This window comes from Lissotriton vulgaris, chromosome 4_1 (genome assembly GCF_964263255.1).
Source record: "Lissotriton vulgaris chromosome 4_1, aLisVul1.2, whole genome shotgun sequence".
Taxonomy (NCBI): Eukaryota; Metazoa; Chordata; class Amphibia; order Caudata; family Salamandridae; genus Lissotriton; species Lissotriton vulgaris.
In genome coordinates this window covers 1,460,569,260-1,460,588,954 of record NC_141691.1, presented here as the reverse complement: position 1 = coordinate 1,460,588,954, position 19,695 = coordinate 1,460,569,260, and the positions used below count along the sequence as shown (strand labels likewise).

Below are 19,695 nucleotides of genomic sequence, written 5' to 3'. Positions count from 1 at the left end.
GCGCCACACTTTGGAGGAAATGGTCATGCTCTGGAATGTCATCCTGCACCTCATTGGACAGGAGTGTCCTTTTGTGTGACCCCAGAAAACACTGAATAAGAATCTGAGTGGGGCAGTGCCTCTCAGGTGTGCTGCTTGAAATAAGAGGAAGAAGAAGGATCCATGCTACAAAGTTTGATTTGCACCAACCAGACCCTGAACTCTGACTGCGCCTGCTGCACAATCTGCAGAACCACAGCCCTGTGGACCTGGCTTGCTTCAAAAGGACTAAAGAGTGGATTCCCTACAAGCTACTGAAGCCCATATTTATAAGCAAGGGGATAAGATCCTGCAGACAAGTGGACATGGCTAAGTAAGATGGCGGAGTAGACGTGCCGGAGTAGAGCTCCCGTGGTCCAAAAATCCGATCAGCATCCTGGTGTAGGAACTTCACTTTGAACGCAACCAGACTATGAGATCCCCACTCTGAATAAAGGATACCAATTTTTGTGTCCGAGGACGGCGTGTGATGGCGAATTACACGCTAGTTCAGTGAACTGCTGGAGCCGCCGGCCATTTTCCCGTCCTTCCCGGAACAGCGTGTGCGGCTGGGATCCGACGTCTGGAGACTGCAGAGCTGGACATCTAGCTGGGACTGCCGCTCTGGAGGACCGGAGTGGTGCCGCTGCTTTCCCGCGAAGATAGTCCGGCTGCTTGAGAGAAGCGTGTGCAAGCCGGTAAGTGGAAGCAGAACCCCGGGCATTACGCGCCTGAGGGGGCCTGTGTTGAATGGGATCCCACATCCAGAGTGTGGGGGTGGCCTCGGCTCGCTTTGACTGGTGCCCTACAGGGCTGGATTTGCATCTGGGAACCCCGGTGGTGCCCCCCACTTTGCAGAGGTGATGTTCTTGCGGTGCCTGATGGTCCGACGAGGCGTGTGGTGGAGCCTGCATTCTGCCTAGGTGTCCGCGGCCTGGCAACTTGATACCCATGCTGCATGAGAGACGTATGTTCTATGAGCCGGCCCGAGCAGCTCTTCCAGATGGGTGGGGGCCCAAGGAGCTGAAGGCTGACATTAAGGAAACTGGGGCATGCTTCATGCACCTGAGAATTCACCCCACATGGCTTATTGGTGTGCAGTGACTCAGTGGTAATGTGAACGAGTGGGTTGCCGGGAACAGACTGTAATTTTACTGACTAACACCAAGGGCTGGTAGTGTCCGGGACTGAGCTTAAACAGAGGATTCACGTTGCTGTTGGGACCCTGGTTGCTGCTCTTCATATTGTAATGGGGTACTACTATGACTGATCTGCACCGGCTGGGCTGCACTGCAGTGTGGTGCCTGGGGGGATCTAAGGAACGAGAACGTCCAACTGGTGGTGATTGCTGCCCTGCGGTGTACCGCCAAGCCACAACATGGAGGAGGGCACTGAGATTGTACTCTTTGTCTCCCTGACCTGTACACCCTCTCATATGATGGTAAAAGATAAAGGCAGCAAGGCGGCCCTATCCAACAAATTATCAAACTACGCTCAGCCGCTTAATATGGAACATGGAGCTTTGGTGATGCCGCAGCACACGGAAACGGCTGACCCACTGTCAACATCCGAAAGACCGACCATATATTGCAGAAATACTCACAGCTATTCACAATACAAGCAGTGAATTGAAAAACAAAATTGAAGTGGTCGCCATCAACGTTCATCTACTCTGTTGTGACGTGAGAACAATTTCGGAAAGGGTTACGACCACAGGAAGAGCAGTAGACACAATGCAAATGGACCTAAACGGTCTCTGGGACACTGTGTTTACCCTCCAGAAAAAACGAATGCACCTGGATGACCGGACCAAATACGCAGAAGGACGTTCCAGGAAGAACAATCTTTGCTTCCTTGGATTTCCCTGAAGCCTTTTCAGAGGGACCATCTGTGGAACTGTGTCTCGAAGAAGGGCTGACGGAGATCTCAGCCACCGAGGGGCTTTTGGAAATTCTTTACAATAGCAAGAGCACATAGGGCACTTGTGCCTCCTCCAAAGCTAGGGGCGCCTCCCAGAGCCATCATAGGCCGTTTTCTTAATTTCCTGGACAGAGATCCCCTACTGCAATTAGCGTGTGCGAAGAGACAGCTTTTTTTTGTGGGACATCAAATTGCGATATACCCTGATTATACCCAATGGGTACAAGAACAAAGATGCTCTTTTTTGGCTGTGAAGCGACGCTTACGTGACTTACATCTTGAATATAGCCTTTTCTATCCAGCCAAACTAAGAGTGGAGCGCAGCGGAAAGGCTCTGTTTTTCTTTACAGCAGGAGAGGCGGCCGACTGGTTGGATGCAAGCAGTTTCCGGGACCATGTTTGGTTCCCTCCACGATCAAACCTAGCAAGCCTGGTCCTTGTGATCGGTCTAGGAGCCGACGACTGCAGAAACACTCTCAGGAGGCCACTGGACTTCGTAAACCTAGCGCAATAACCGTCTGCTCGGACGGCACACTTCAGGCCTCAGAGGTTGTTCCGGACTCGAGGGCTTCAATCTCCAGGACGCCTAATGAACAATGACGCCAGTGAGGACACTGATGCCTAAAATAGTTCTGTAGTTGGGAAAATTGCTACGATTTGTGAGCAGACACTACTGATCAGTAAGATCAACCTACTGTGGGGGTTTGAGGTGTACTGAATAATTGATGCACTGACTTTTCTTTCCATACACAATGCTTTCTATGACGGGGTATGCCCCCCTAGTGACTGGAACCTGCTGATGGAGTTGGAGGTTTGGCCTCACACCTCAGCAGCTTGCCACTCACTTCTGTGGAACGGGCTGGGGTGGCCGGGAACACACATGTAAATTGAAAAATGTAAATTGATACTTGTATAGCGCTCTACTCACCTGCAAGGGTCTCAAGGCGCTTGTACGTATACCGCTGTGGAACCCATCCTGGCTTTCCCTGTGAGGCATCCACTCCTGGGCACCCCCAAGGTGGAGGCCAGGCATCCTTAGCGTTGTGGGGGCTGTTGTGGAGATTAAGGAAGCTATTGCCCAGAGTTGCAGAGTGGGACTCCATGATTGGAATAGGCACTGAGGCGAGAATTATCAGGTCCGTGGAATTTTGAGCCCAAGACCCGCCAAGGCGGGGAATTGAACCCTGGTCCCGGGCCAGACCTCTGCATCAGGGTCTGCCGCTCCAACCATTGAGCCACACTTCTCCACTAATGATTGCACTATAGTTATTTTAGCTTGAATTTGCAGTGATATACTATAGGGCATTGGGGCGTTGTCTACATGCCCTCACTGAACGTGGGTTTTCCAGGGAGGGAAATGTGATAGTGCCCAAGGGGAGGGGGGTTGTTGGGGTAGTTCTCTATTGGGATCGGGCCTTCCTTCATGTGGAGTACTTTGTGAACTGCCAGATGTTGCATGACCAGGAGACACCGCTTATTGTCTTGAGAGATAGGTGGGATTCTTCCGGGAGGAGTGTTGAAGGGGCAATGCTTTGGCATCCACTATGGCTAAATTACTTACCTGGAATGTATGCGGTATTGCTGCATTTGATGAATAATTGCTTACCTGTAGAGATACAAGGTGTTGGTGGCGTGTCTTTATATCTGGGGTGATTCCATAAAATGTCTGAAGAAAAGGTGGAGAGGCTAGGTTTATGCCACCTCTTATTCCGGGTTTGCAAGGGATGCCCTCATATAGGTAGCACCGGGAGTCCCGTTCCAACACTTACATTATGTGATTGATATGGATGGCCGGTATGGTATACTGCTTGGGAGACTTGATGGCTCCGAAATTTGTATCAGTAATGTGTATGCCCCGAACTATGACAGCTCTTCCTTTTTTAGTGATCTCTTAGAAGCGGCTTCTCCATATCTTGGGGTTCCAATACAGTTGACGGGGGACTTTAACTGTGTGCTGGATGGTACGCTGGATAGGAAGCCCCCTAAAAAGCACACAAAACCAAAGATGACACTGGCGCACCAACAAATATTGCAGGGATTACAACTCCGAGATGTATGGGGAGAACGCTTCCCCCTCAAGAGACAGGTTTCCTGCTGTTCTCCTGCTACCGGCACTTCCAGCAGACTAGACTACTGGTTCTTATCCTCTGATCTGGGTCATCTGGTTGGAGTTATAAAGTATCAAACGAGATACCCGCTGGACCATTCCCCAATGGGGTCTAACAGGGTCAGATCTCAGATACAACTCTGGCGATTGAAAAGTGAGGCGTTAACTGATTCTCCCTTTTTGGCCACAGTATCGGCAGAATTGAGTAATTATTTCCGAGAAAATCGGGAAACAGCCTCCAGCGGAGCTACAGAATGGGAAGCTATGAAGGTTGTTGTCAGAGGCGTTTATCTAAAAACTGCTTATGGAGTGCGGACCCAATTTGAAAAAGATGTTGCTCTCCACAAATCTAGGCTGGGGAAACTACAGACGGAACTAAGTATAGACCCCCAGAAACTGAAAAGGTGGACTGACGTTAAGGAAGCACTCATGACGGACCACCGCAAACTGAAGAAATATGTCTATACAACATATCGACTGCAACTCTACAGGGAGGGGGATAAAACTGGGGCCTTGTTAGCACGCCTTGTAAAGCAGGAGACACCAACCACTCCTATACTGTAGATACGAACTGCAGACGGAACACTAGACTACACTCAGAGGATCATAGCAGACACCCTAGCAGTGCATTTAGAAAACGGCTATACTAACCGTGTAGACCCGGTGCTGAGCCACTTGACAGAATATTTAGATGCGGTACAATTGCCCTCTGTCACTAAAGACGAGCAGGAGGCGCTGGGCTCTCCAATCACTAAGGAAGAAGTTCTTGGGGCTGTCGGGCTCCTTAAACTGGTGAAGAGTCCTGGATCGGATGGACTCCCCGCTGAGTTTTATAAGAGTTTCAGGCTGTTCTTACTGGATAGACTACTCACAGCTAACAAAGAGGCATTGCAGACAGGCTTCTGCCCACCCACTATGAGCGAAGCACTAGTAGCTATGATTCCCAAAAAGGATAAAGATCCTAACTTGCCAAGCTCTTACAGACCCATCTCTTTGTTGAATATAGATGCCAAAATATTGAGTGGTATTATGGCTAACCGCCTCCTTCCTTATATGAGACATTTGATTCACACGGACCAGGTGGGGTTTATCCCTGGATGGAATACTACATATAATTTACGATGACTGGCACATGTCTGGCATGCCCCCTGCCTAGCGGACTCTTATAGTGTGGTAGTATCCCTTGATATTGAGCAGGCATTCGACTCTGTGGAGTGGCCTTACAAGTGGCAGGTCCTGAAGGGCATGGGTTTTGGAGAGCGGGACCATAAATGAGTACAACTGCTTACAAATGCAGAGATGCCCGCTTCGCCCCAATTTTTGACGAACGCCCTCGAACCACTGGCAGTTCGCATACGGACAGTCATGGACAATTGGGGGATACAATTAGGTAACACCAACCATGTGATTTCGCTATATGCAGACAATACACTGCCATTTCTGCTCAGTCAGGAACATCCATCCCGGTGCTTTTACGCAAACTGAGGCAATTTGGAGACATCTCAGGGCTGCGTATTAATCGCGGAATGTCGGGGGTGATATTGCTAGCTAGGATAGACACATGCCAACCGGAATTATGATCAACTATAGACCTCCCTTGGGCCGCGGAAGGGGAAAGATATTTGGGAATATGCTGGCTTATTCTGCGGACACCTTTTATGCAGCCAATATGGGACGTTTCCTGGAGGTGCTGAGGGGCTCGGTACGCTCCTGGGCTGATCTACCCCTATTGCTCATGGGACCTATAGCAATTGTGAAAATGACTATTCTCCCACGGTGTCTATATATCCTACAAGACTCTTTTTATGTGATACCGAGATCATGTTGTATCACCCTGGAAACCCGAACTGGCACTCTCCTGTGGGGGAGAACACGAAGAAGAGTCCAACTAGCAACATTACAAAGGACATGGGAGGGAGGTGGCTTAGAAGTCCAGCGGCTAGACATGTACTATATGGTGTCTCAATTATATGCAGTTCACTGGTTAGACGATGAAGATAACTGAGAGAAAAATCTGTTGGCCGGAACATATTGAGGAGAGTCGCTGACCCCATTATTAATTATTGGGATCTTCGATCCCTGACAATTACCCCTATATAATACGACATGTGGCAACCGTTTGGGAGCAGGCGTTACGTAGGATAGTCCGCCATGCCTAATATGCACCAGACATGCCTTTATGGGCGATCCGTCCATTTGCAGCAATAGCGGACTCTATGTCGGTTAGTCGCTGGAGGGAGGGGGGCTGTCTACTGATGGAAGACCTCTATACTAATGGCCGCTTCCTGACTGATGTAGAGGCACAAACTGAATTTGACCTAGGTCCAGGCCAATTTATACAATATGTTAAAATATCAAGGGTCGCACAAGAGCTTTGGCAGTCTTTTCCAGATAAGCCACCCGTTACTAGCATCCTTAAAAGTATGCTAGAAATGGTACAGGGGGTGCGAATGGTTTTGCACTTATATTGAGACTTAAGAGATGATCTCCTGAGAGAGTCGCTGCATCTGCAGCAGAAATGGGATGATGCCCTGGAAGAGCCACTATCGAAGGCAGAATGGCGGAAGATACATGGGGAGGTATGTAAATTTATTACAGCTAGTCTTGAACTCTGTTAGCACAAATGCTCGTTTTAAATTACTACACTACAATGTCATACACCAGGTATATTTAACCTCCCATACGTTACATGCAATATACCTGGTTCAGGAGGTTTGCTGCCCTAGATGCCACACACAGGGGGCGGAATTCATCCACATGTTCTGGACCTGCCCCACATTGCAGTTTTACTGGGAGGAAGTTCTAGGAAGATTGGGATGGGCCACGGACTGGACTATTACACAGGATTTTAGGGGAGTGCTACTGGGCCTACTGCCAACTCCTAAAAAAAAAAATACTGAGCAGGCGCTTTGTAAGTCTGGGACTAGTGTTAGCCAAAAGATGGGTAGTAATTGCCTGGATGCAACCAAGACCCCCGAAACAATAAGACTGGTCACGACATATAAATCAGTGGGCAACGGCGGAGTTGTTCCAGATGCGATTTGAAAGGACAGATGAAAAAGCAGAGAACAATAGATTAGCCTGGGTGTCCATGATATCGGATTTGCATGATGATCAGAGTCACCCTATACAACACTCTCAAGTGAGGGATGGCACCCAGGGGATAATTCCGGTGGAAACCTGGACAGACACACCCGACACCTGAATAACAAAAACCTCATGTTAGACTAATAGTAGTCACAAAAAATACTGGATTGGTATGGTTCTGAAGGAAGGGTAAGGAGGGGGGACATTATTGGCTACTGTTTAATTACTGCAAAAGTTTTTTTAGCTGTTATGTAATGTTATAGACACAACTGCTGGGAATGCACATCGTCAGGGGATGCCAGAGGACTGATACTTAAGGTCCAGCATACGCTTTTTTGAATAAATGCTGACTCCGAAAATGTGTCTTATACCATGCGATGTACATATGTACATATTGTGCAGAATGTACTGTGTTTACAGTTGAAAATGCTAATAAAATATACAAAAAAAAAAAAGATCCTGCAGACAATCCGTGAAGGCATGCCTCGGAGGTGGAAACGTATAGTTGTCGTGTCCCTTTGTACGATTTATGGAAGCTGCAGGGGAAAAAGCTCTGGCAGTAAGCAACTAGCAATCTCTAATATCAAAGTCAAAAGAACAGTGCAGCTTCTCAGTGAACTAAACACTAAGGCCAACCGTTATGTGGAAGGCATAAGCTGGAGCACAACACCCAACAGGAACACACAACCCCACTGTTTACCGATTTACCGAGCATTGCACAGTCACCTTTTACTACAGTGTCACAAACATTGACTTTTTTAATTATTGGAATATGTTCCCTTGATCCCTATCTCCCTCTCTATTTTTCATTAGGCAAAACACAATCTTAAACTTTGTGATTAATTGTGATACCAATTTATCAAATCCAGTGATTCATTTTGGTTCTTCTTTTATTACTTGCAGCAAGACCTTTACGTGACAGAAATAGTAAACTCTTCGAAAAGTGTCTAGAATAAGAATTGACCCTGCACATACCTTGGTATAATTTGCACACCGCACCAGCCCTTAGAGGACGCACTTTCTAAGTGGCTATGCAAGACTGAATATTGTTGGACAACCAAAGCTAGCAAGCACCCAGGGTTTCAGTCTATCATCCCAGGACCTAAGTGTCTTGTCATCTATACTGAACATACTTCTAAAATCCTGCACATATGGTTGATTCATCTAAACATTTTACATCTAAATTAGCTCAAGGAATAATTCATGTCTGATCTTAAGATCAAAAACTTTGTCTACGACCTGTATAGGACAACAACTACTGATCACTGTTTTGACTATCTTGACACAAGGAAGGATTTTTTTAAAGATATGCTCTTCAACTTTTTTTATCACGAATTTTGCTCTGGTATGTGTTTTTGATGAGAAAAATGTCAAGGTTTTTATTAACCAAACAATAAATGATCTACTTACTTACTTACTTACTTACTTACTTACAACAAGCTACAGGTTAACAGAGCTCACCTCTCACCTAGACCTTCACCTAGAATCCCCAGCCTGGAGTACTACCAGTGGATTTGTTATAGTTTTGTGCAAGTGGATTCTGGGAATTGAAGTCCCAAGGTTTCAAAGACCATCTTGGAGCTTCCAGACCCTTTGAGTAGGTTTTGGACACTTTGGGACCCACAAAGGAACTTCAGGAAGAAGTTCCAGAAGTTTGAAGAACTTTGGAGTAACTTAGAAAAAAACCACCTTAAGTGGACTGACTAGACCTGGCCAGCAAAGCCGGCGACCCTCAACCGTGAGCTGGCCTGCCATCAATGTTCATTCTGCTGAAAATCTCTGAAGGTCTGACTTCCAGAGTTTGTCCAGGATGTGGTAGAAACCCAAGCCTGTGACCCCTCACCGATTCCAGCCTGGTAAAGAGCATTGAGGGACCCCGGGAGAAAAAGCCCTGTAAAAGTCTGAATGTAGAAAAGGTGATCAGGGCCAAACACGAGAGCCAAGCCGCTCATCTTCAACTGCGAGCTGGCCTGGATCCTTGGTTAGTCCCGTTTGAAAGCTCTGGAGGTCTGACTTCCATAGGTTTGACCAGGTGCTAATCGAAAGGCAATCCGGACTGGGTGAAACCTTCAAGGGATCCTGGGAAGACAAGTTCCATAAAACTTTGACTTTGTCCTGGTCTAGCGCGACCAGATGTTCCAATGGGAGCTATAGGGCCAGATGTAGGTAAGTATTTTTTACAAACTCATAAATACCGAATTTTACCGATTCGGTATTTATGAATCGGTAAAATTGAAGGAGGGAGATTTAGGTAAATTCGGTAATTGAATGACCAAATCTGTAAAAATCGGTATTTACCGAATCGGTAAATACCGATTCGGTAATGCCCATTAATTCCTATGGGCCTTGAAGCCCATAGGAATCAATGGGCATTACCGAATCGGTATTTACCGATTCGGTAAATACCGAATCCTGCAAGGGTGCTGGGGGTGTCACTTTGACACCCTCTAGCACCCCGAATACAGGCATGTGTGCCATGTGGCACACAGACATGCCCTAAGGGCATGTCTGTCTGTCACATGGCATAGGTGTGCATGCACACATAGGCATGCACACCTGGATTCGGTATTTTACCACCCAATTGGATTGGGTGGTAAAATACCGAATCTGTAAGGCCTTTGGGACTCAGAAGAGTCCCACCTACATCTGGCAGTTACCGAATCGGTAAAAATACTGATTCTGTATTTTACCGATTCGGTAAATTTACCGATTCGGTAAATTTACTGAATCGGTAAAATTGGTCACCTACATCACAAATACCCACTTACCGGTCGGTAACAGACGAAATCGCCCGTTACCGGTCGGTAAATGGCCTCCTACATCTGGCCCATGTTTCAGTGTGTCATATAGTGCTAAATCTTTAAAAGATCATATCTCTGATTCTCTACATTGGATTTCTTTCTGTTTTGGTGTCATTATAAAGATAAAAATATTTCCAATTTTTATAAATTGGTGTTGAATTTTTAATGTATGTTGTCTCTTAAATATTTACTGAATTGGTGTTTTTAAATGCTTTACATACCTGTCTTTGAAGGTAAGCCTGTCTGCTTGCTGCCAAGCTACCAAGAGTTGAGCATGGGAAAAGTTTTCTAAGACTTATACTGAAACTCATATTGCATTAGTGGCCTTTTGCCAGTGTTAGATTACTATTTACCACTACAAATATTCCACTTTCCTTTACATAAAATATGTTAATATCAGGCTGGATCACATACTTTCTTTTATTTAATGACATTTTAGCCTCATTGTGTTTTTGGACTATTTGCCACTTGGCTTGTGTGCTTACTAAAAGGTAATCATGCTAGCTAAGAAAATATTTCTAGAACTACCTCGTTTGACTTATGGATACCCCACCCTCTCCGCCACTAATGGAACATCCCTTAAATCTTATGGCCAAACAGGACTACTCTTGAAAGCTAAAACATAGATGACCAGTTCCAATAAATTACATTTAGCCATCATGCTCCCCATACATATTCAGTATGAACTAGAATATCTTCTAATATAGTATTTTCAAAAAATAAGTTTACAAGCTAGTTATAGTAAACCGCAAGCCGATTTCAATGTACCATCTTTCATGAAAAATATTTCAAGCTGAAATAAGTCATGTGTACTCATCCAATGGAGGCTCTCCTCTTCAAGGGTGTGATGAGTCTGCTCTTTGCATGGTTGAACTCACCTCATCAAGAAGGATGTCCCCTTCAAAAAGATCCAATCCGTTTGCTAAAGAGAAAGACGAAATGATTTACTATAGTCAACTGTATCTGTTTTTCACTGTTACTCAAAGAAGAGGTGTTTTACATGTGGAAAAGTAATCAAAGAAAGACAAGAACCTGCATTGATGTCAAAAATGTCCTTTTCCTTTCCATTGTCGACGTCGATTTCTGCAAAGAGAAAAGGATATGTCAGAATTCTTGTTTTGGCCTTGAGGTTTGAAATAGATTCATGTACAAAAAGATCCAAAACCAATACGAAAACTTCGTGTATGGAAAATATGTGAGCTGGCTGCACCACTTTAGTCTGCAGGCAAATGGCTAAAGTTGAAATATACCCATGCAGGACAGGGGCAAAGTCGATGGGTTGACCATAGGTGGTCTGCTGAATTAGGTGTTGCTAAAATTCTCTTTATTGAAATGGGTCCAAGTTCAAGAATACTTAGGGGCATATCATCAAGGGTCGTATCGCCGCTTTCCTGGCTTTAAAAGCCAAAAAAGCGGCGATATTCACATCGCACTATCAACAAGCTCGCGCTAAGCCTTGTTAGCGCTATTTTCCATGAGTTTGCTATCGTTTTCTAATCGCTCTGAATGGCATCGCTAATGACATGCAAAGTAAGCGTTCCGGAGCAAAACTTCATGGAAAGGTACACTAACAAGGCTTCGCTTTATTAACAAGCTTGCAGCAGACCTGCTTAGCGACAAGATTAATCGCGCTAAGCCCCGTTACCGCAGGATCTTAACACCTGCTTGAAAGTCAACTAAGCCATCTATATAATGGGAGGTGGATTGTAGGGTTAAGGTCACTGGGGCATATCAGCAAGGATCTCCTTATCTCCTCCAATTTCACTCTTGTTTTCAGGCGCTACTGGCGCTTTTCTCCGCCATTGCAGGATTTCATATCGCCTCAGAGGTAAGCCTTGATAATAATGCGCTATCTCGGCGTTGAAATCGAGCGATAGCTGGCGATCGAAGAAATAGCGCTAGGCGCGCTTTGCAATGTTTATCACAAGTTCTTGTTAATATGCCCCATACTGAGTGAGAGATTGCGCTTTACGTCCACTCGTGCTCTTCACAAATGATGCACAGTGCAAATGTAAGGGCCAGTGCCTGAACTATATTTGAGCATCCAGATGAAATGTATTATTATTAAAATAATTGTTTTCTCACTTACAATACAAAGTAAATGTGGGATTTCCCATTAACATGAAAGCACAAGTTTCCAAATATTTTGTTACAGGTGTTGGTAAAAGAACCAGGCCAGACAGTACATCAGAATAGTGTGCACAATCTAAACCGGAATCATATTGTGTACGGTAAATGGACATAGTTTAGCGCTAGGAGACGTGGATGTTTACAGCCATCTTCTCTTAAAGATGTGTAACATATTTACTATGATTCCTCAATACATGTTAAAATAACGAAGGTAAACTAGCATCTAACTTCGGATCCTAGGCATACTGCACTACCTTAGGCCTTGTAACATATCACAATAGGCATCCTGCTCAGTGAAGCAGAGCAGGCTCTTCATTGGTCCATTGTATTGAGGCTTCTTGTTTATTGGTGCATTTTGCACCATGTGTATGTACATTAACCAAGCAGTGTTCAGAGAGTGCCTGCCAAGGAAGCACAGCATACTTATGCAAGGTCGCTTTCACTTTTTTATGCAGGAGGAGGTTATGTGATTTGCCCAGAATCTCATGATGTTGAACGTGCGCAGAGACACAAGCCTGGCTCCTTAGTTCAACAGTGGACAGCTCTGGCCGTCTTTTCTGTTATCCTTACTTTTCCTTTCTTGACTTTGCCTCTGATGTTCATATTTTCTCTGTTTTTCCTTCTCACTGTTTTGTATCTCCTATTTTAACTAATTCTCTTTCTGTGTATTTTTCACTGTGCATGCCAGCAGAATACCCCCAGCCTTCGTTTGCAGGTATTCCTTAAATGTGTTAACTTATTAAACTTTAAGTTGGACCCATTTCCATCAGGTCGAGTGGTAGCCTCCACTTAAGCTGCTAGATTGGGGAGTTTCTTCGCCACAGTTTCCCCGTCTCATCTTTCATATTTTAAGATCGTGTAAGACAGTATAGGAGTGAGCTGTTTAGCAAGTCATAATACATTTCTTTGTGCAGATTCCACTCAGCAGTCTGCCAAAAGAAGTGAAAAGTTAGGGGTCTCCACAAAAACATGAAGTGAACTTTGAACTACTATGTTTGAGGTAAAGGAGCCAATTCCTTCAATGTAACAATATGAAGAACACTTGCACTACCATCGTTTGGTTTCAATATATCATTTGTGGAAGTATTTGTTGGATTTTTAAATATTTTTTTGACAAAGTATAGTATGATATTTTTCTTTGGGTATGGCTAGAAATAACACAAGAGTCACAGTCTTGAAAGCTGGTGGGCATCATTGAAAGGATGCTGAATACTGGTGATAAGGTGTGGTGATGGAGTCTTAGACGAATCAGAGATGTCCTTAGATGCCTGGAATATGGAAAGCACTACCTGGTCTTGGGTCTGTTTGGGGGGAGGTGGGCAGAACCTTTTATGTGGTAGTGGGCGTTTGATTAATCACAGTGAAACACAACTACCCAGGTGCTGGTTCGAGAAAGAATGTTTTAGGGACTTTCTGAATTTAAGAAATTCATTTCCAAGTTTTAAATGCACAGTTGGAGAGTTCCACAGTAAGGAACTCTCCACGTGACGGGAGCTGCCCCAACATTTCTTGCAGGATGTTGTATGTGTGGATGTGGGTTTATAGTGTAAGATCCCAGGCAGCTGGCTGGATGGCAGGGCCCCATCATCTCGGAGAATCAGTAGGTCGAGCAGCCATGTAGCAGTTTATGAACAATGCAGAGGGCTTTGAAAAACCATCTTCACTTTAATAGGGAGACAGAGGAGGGATTGCAGTGCCTGCGTACTGAGGTAATGGCGTTTCAGACCAAAGAGGTGGCTAACCGCCTGGTTCTGGGCTTGATGTATATTTGTAAAAGGGCTGTTTGGGAGACACTGTTGCAACAGTCCAGTTGATATATAATTGTCACAAGGATTATAACGATTTTTGAGCAAGGTAAAGGACTGGTAGGGTATTTAGAAGCAGGTGTAAGGGGAAGAAGGTGAATTCAGAAGCATAATTACTTTGCACATTGAAGGAGAGACCCACACCCAGGATCCAGACTTTTCCTATTTGGGTATGGGTCCCTAGTGGCACATGCCAACATATGCCAGCAATGGAGCTGTGTTGATTTATGCAGAATTGCAGTTTTTTCACCATTCAAACAGAGCCATGTTTTCTGCCACCAGTGATGCTCCAGAAATGAGCATAAAGATACATTATGCAGGTTCCTAGAATGATTCTAGAATGATCTTCTAATTTTGTAAATGTTATACTTGTGCAAACCCATATTCAGGGTATGTGAATGACGGTAAGCACTGTCATGTAGGCATTAAAGCACTTGGGTTACATGGACAAACCTTGGGAAAACCGACTGATGTTGGCAGATTTTGAAAGGAACAATCTAACTTGGTGGGTATGGTTTCAAAGAAAGATGCCCTTCATGCCAGTGCAAACACAACCTTGTAGTTTGATATAATTTGATCCTTAATGGGAAACAGAATGCAATAAAAGAAAATAAGTCAAGATTTGAAATATACCTGTTAAGTAAAAACAATTGTAAGTTTCAGGGGTAGGAAGGGTACACTGAATAAGGAAGTTGAGACTGTATCTTAGGCTACAGCTGTGAAGACTCGCCAGATTCCTCCCTGTGGCTGCATCTTCAGTGCATAATTGTGCTCCATAGGGCCCGTTGCCATGCCCCCCTGCTTTCCTGCCATCCCGGCCTGCATTGCAGAGGGATGTTCAGTGCCGGTGGCTGGACGTCGGCTGCCTAGCCTGGGTCCTTGTCTGGGTTTGGTTTTTCTGCGGTGCACTCGCTGGGCGGACTCATTGGTGGATCCTGGTGGTAGAGGATTGGCTGAGGTGAGCGGGATGTGCGACAGGGCAGAGGCAGGCTAACCTGTGGAGAGGACCAGACACCTGTGTGAGTAACCTAAACCTATCAGGAAAGCAGTATCAGGTGGTGGCAGAAGCAGCGGAGTAGCAAAGAGATGGTTGCGTTTGCGCTCAGATGTGTAGGGTGGAGGTGAGTGGAGTGCTCTTCTCTTTGAAACTTGTGACTTTTGCACCTCTTGGGGTCTCTGGATGAGACAGAACAATTGGTAAAATAGTCCCAGAAGGTGGCGGCTGTGGAACCTGCTACCTCGGATGAGGCCATTCCAGTCCAGCCCAATATAATCCTGTTTAACCCTATTAAAGGCAAGTCAGGTGAAGGCAATTCAGCCGGGATTGGGAGCAATGCCTCCAAAAAGAGGGCGGGCTGGGGAGCAGGTTGATCTCCCTATGCACTGACGGAAAGTACAGTGGAAGAGAAGGCAAATGTCTAGAGAGAGAAAGGGCCATAGATTGCCCCCAAAGAGGAACTTGAAGAATCTGAAAGAACCCCCCAAAAAAAAATCAATGAAAGACTTTGTGGGGAGACATCATTAAAAGGAACCTAAAACCCAAGATGCAAGGAAAGGCAGAAGGGAGAAGTAGAAGCGCAAATGTAGAGGAGCAGAGCAGTCAAGCACCTGAGCTTGGACAGGATCAGGACCGTTTGAAGAAATGTGACTCAGTAGCAGGCGATAAGGCCCCTCCCGAGCCGAGATGTCATCTCCCCAGCTCACTCTGTTTGTGGTGGAAGATTTTACAAGAGAAAGGATAGGGTTGAATCGGACTCTGAGCTTTTTGACTCCCTAGAAGGCAATGGTGGCCTTTCATCATATAGTATTAAAGATCTCTTGATTACTGTAAGCTAATTGGGGGTGAGTACCAAACGAGGCAACTTCCTATAGTCCTCCTTGGGATTTGAAATGTTAGCTTCCCCTATAGCCTCAGTGCTGGACGTAAAGATTCTAATGCAGAAAACTCAGCAAGGAGTTCAGGAGGCGATAACGGCAAACAATGAATTGGTAAAATAAAGGACTTTTTCTTGCAGGGTATGGCAGCAAAGTTAAAACAAATAAATAACTATGGGCCAGATGTAGGAGCCCAAATACCGGTCGGTAACGGCCGAATTCGGCCTTTACCGACCAGTATTTGGTGATTGGGATGTAGGGGCATAATTTTACAGATTCGGTAAATTTACCGAATCTGTAAATTTACCGATTCTGTAAAATACCGAATCGGTAATTTTACCGATTCGGTAAAACCCAGATGTAGGTGGGACTCTTCTGAGTCCCAAAGGCCTTTAAGATTCGGTATTTTACCACCCAATACAATTGGGTGGTAAAATAGCGAATCCTGGTGTGCATGCGCATGTGGGCATGCACACCTATGCCATGTGTCAGACAGACATGCCCTTAGGGCATGTCTGTGTGCCACATGGCACACATGGCTGTATTTGGGGTGCTAGAGGGTGTCAAAGTGACACCCCCTGCACCCTTGCTGAAATCGGTATTTACCGAATCGGTAAATACCGATTCGGTAATGCCCATTGATTCCTATGGGCTTCAATGCCCATAGGAATCAATGGGCATTACCGAATCGGTATTTACAGAATCGGTAAATATCGAATCTTAACGATTCTGTATTTACAGAATCTGTAATACCTACATCCCCCCCCCTCTATTTTACCACTTCTTAAATACCGAATCGGTAAAATTCGGTATTTAAGAAGTGGTAAAATAGAATTACCTACATCTAGGCTCTAATCCCTGCCTTAGTTAGGCCGATATTAGACCCCTAGGTTAAAGCAGTATGCAATGAAATCAAAACGGGAGAAGATCTCACCCAGGGAGGTGATGGGCACCAGTGAGTTTATATTTCAAAATGTCCAATGCTGATCAGGCAATAGGGAGGCATGGAGGGGCTAATTTACAAGCCCCTTGCGCCACCCATATGTCAAGTTTCCCATGTTAAAAATGACGCAAAAGTGGCGCAAGGGGCTTGTAAAAAAGCCTGCAGAGTATAAGAGCTATGCCTCCTCTTGGTAGAGAGTGTATAAAGATAAACGGTAAACAGGCAAGCCGAAGAGAAGGGGGATTGGGCGATTCTCAGTAAGAAAGAAGTACAGTGTCAGGACAAGTAATATGGGTAATACATTCAGATTATCTAGGAAGATAAAGGAGAAAGAGGCTGATATGCAAAGGGGGAGTATTGCCAAATATGCAGAAGTGTGTGAATCAGCCACAAAAGAACTTAGCAGTTCATAAAACAAGACCAGTAGCTGATCAAGCGGACAGGAATCCCTCTAGTAGATGGGAATGAGAGACGTTGGTGGTTGGTCCCAGGCTGAGGAGAATAGAGAGCCGCCTCTTGAGAGGGGGAGAAGTTAATAAGAGGAGAAAAAAGGGTAACTTCATCAGGCATCTATATCAGGAGAACAGTAATCTGTGGGTATATCTGGAACCCTTTAAACCAAATAAAATGGGGAAAGAATGAGTAAGATGTCTCTGTTAAATCCGTTTTCCCATGCTAAGTGCCTGAGCCTATGAAAAATATCCTCAGATGACCTAAAGCAAGTAGGTTTTGTCTCAAGCAAGGAAGGTAAAGAGGTGGAGATGGTGTTACTCTGTTCTGAGATTGTGAAAATGACTTTGATGAAAGCAGAAGAACATTTTTTGAAGGAAGGGATTAAACTAGTACAGCCACAGGAGACCGAAATGAAACGTTCCTTTGGGAGTAAACTTTTGAAGCATCACGCTGGGCTCTGTCAAAACCAAACAGAGATATACTCCCACGAAAGCTGCAATTGAAGAATAGATGATGATAATAATCAAGGCAGCATCCAAGTGACTATCACACTATCCAATCATAAAAGAGATACAGCCTGATTCATGAAGCGAAATAGCGCCCGCAATGGCTGCGAAAACGCAATTGCGGGTGCAAAACACGGAATCGGCATTCAAGTACGAAATAGCGAAATCGCTAAAAAATAATAGCAATTGGAATAGCGATTACGCAGAAATAGTCGCAGACTCCGGGAAGTCGAGCATTAGCAATACGGAAATAGCGACCAACCAGGGAATCTGCGAAATGATTAGCGAAACGCAATATTGTCTCAATCGGCATTCATGAAAGAAATACATTAGCGAAAAAGCGCAAAATCGCACGTTTGCGCGGCGCAATTTAAGGACAACTCAAAGCAGGTGGTAACCATAAAAGAAAAGATGAAGCAAAATTTGAAAAACTGTTAGCCAATCACCAACAGGTCCAGGCCTGACCAATCACACATAAGGACATTCAGCAGCAGCATTAGGCGTTCCACAATGCCTGGGATGTACATGGTGGTGAGGCGGCGAAGGCTACAGCGAGCAGCACGGAGGAGACGCATGAGGCAGGCAAGGATTTACCGGCAGCGGGTCACCTTGCTGGGCCAAACCAGAGAACAGATTTATGCAAAATACAGGCTGAATGGGGAAATGATCACCTGGCTGATACAAGAACTCGACCCCATCATGCAGCACCCAACAAGGCGAAACAATTCTGTGCCCACACATGTGCAGGTATTGTGCAGCCTGCACCTCCTGGCCTCCGGCAGTTTCCAGGGCATAGTAGCCGCTGCTGGGGGGATATCCTAGCCCACCATGTCACGCTGCCTCCACACTTTTGTTGACGCCATGCTCAGCCAGCTCCACCTGCACATCACATTTCCCACGAGCCAACAGGAATTGGACCGCACTAAACTACAATTTTATAATGTAGCCCATTTTCCCCATGTCCTCGGCTGCATAGACTGTACCCACGTCGCCATCTGCCCACCAGCTGGCACGGAGTATATGTACTGCAACAGGAAGTCCTACCACTCCCTCAACATACAGATGGTCTGCAATGCCAAGACCATCATCACTGACATTGTGGCCCAGTACCCAGGGAGTACCCATGACTCCTTTATCTTCAGGCACAGCGGACTCCACACACAACTGATCAGGGGAGAGTTTGGGGAAGGACACCTACTTGGTAAGTACACTTTGTCGACAATGTCACATTGCTATGAAGTAACTGCTCTGCACAGGCAATCAACATCTGCTCCTCTCATTCAGGTGACAGTGGCTACGCCCTACGGGAATACCTCCTGACCCCTTACCTCAACCCTGCCACACCTCAGCAACGGCGCTACAATGTTGCGCACATCCGGACAAGGAACTGTATTGAAAGGACATTTGGCCTGCTCAAGAGCAGGTTCCGTATACTGCACAAGACAGGTGGGGCCATGTATTACAGTCCGGCAGCGTGCTGCCGCATTGTGGCTGTCTGTGCAATGCTTCATAACATTGCAACCAAGCGCCGGATACCAGTTGACATCTCAGGCAGTGAATCTGAGGGGGACGACCGGCCACCAGCACATGCGCACCATGCACGCGGGGAGAACCCAGCTGAAGGCCACAGACGTCGCAACCACATCACAGCTAACAATTTCTAGCCCACCCCCTTCCCCCACCCCACATATCACAATTGCATGCAAAATGTAATGATTACACAAGGCGAATGTGTGCAGCAAAATAAATGTATTTGTTTGATTCACAAGAAAAAAGGGTCATGTTAACAACTTTTGTCAAAATCCAGTATTCCAGCATACTGCATGTAGAGGTTCATGGCAGGCTTAGCTTCAGCCTGCGCCTGTGTCCCTGACACAATGTCATTGGTGCTTCCGGCGCACATTTCCCAGGCGCCAGTGAGGCTCTTCCTCATCCTGGGCAGCTGGACCAGGCGTAGCCCTGGTGCTGCGCCTAGGTGGGGGGGCCTGCGTGGCAGAGTTGCTGCTCACGCTGGAGGCAGCCTCACTCGCATCATCTCCCCCTACGATGG

At 45.7% G+C, this 19,695-nt stretch overlaps 1 protein-coding gene across 2 annotated transcripts in view; it reads right to left on the bottom strand.

Moving 5' to 3' along the window:
- MEP1B (meprin A subunit beta) overlaps positions 1–19,695 on the bottom strand; it is a 318,018-nt gene that overhangs the window by 179,677 nt on the left and 118,646 nt on the right. For both annotated transcript variants that reach the window (XM_086965693.1, XM_086965692.1), the window contains 2 exons: positions 10,966–11,016; positions 10,812–10,855 (listed from right to left, as the gene is read on the bottom strand). Coding sequence is in view for 1 of the 2 variants with exons in the window: in XM_086965692.1 (XP_086821818.1) it covers positions 10,812–10,855; positions 10,966–11,016 (95 nt within the window). In the remaining variant the exon portion in view is untranslated. The remainder of the gene's footprint in view (positions 1–10,811; positions 10,856–10,965; positions 11,017–19,695) is intronic.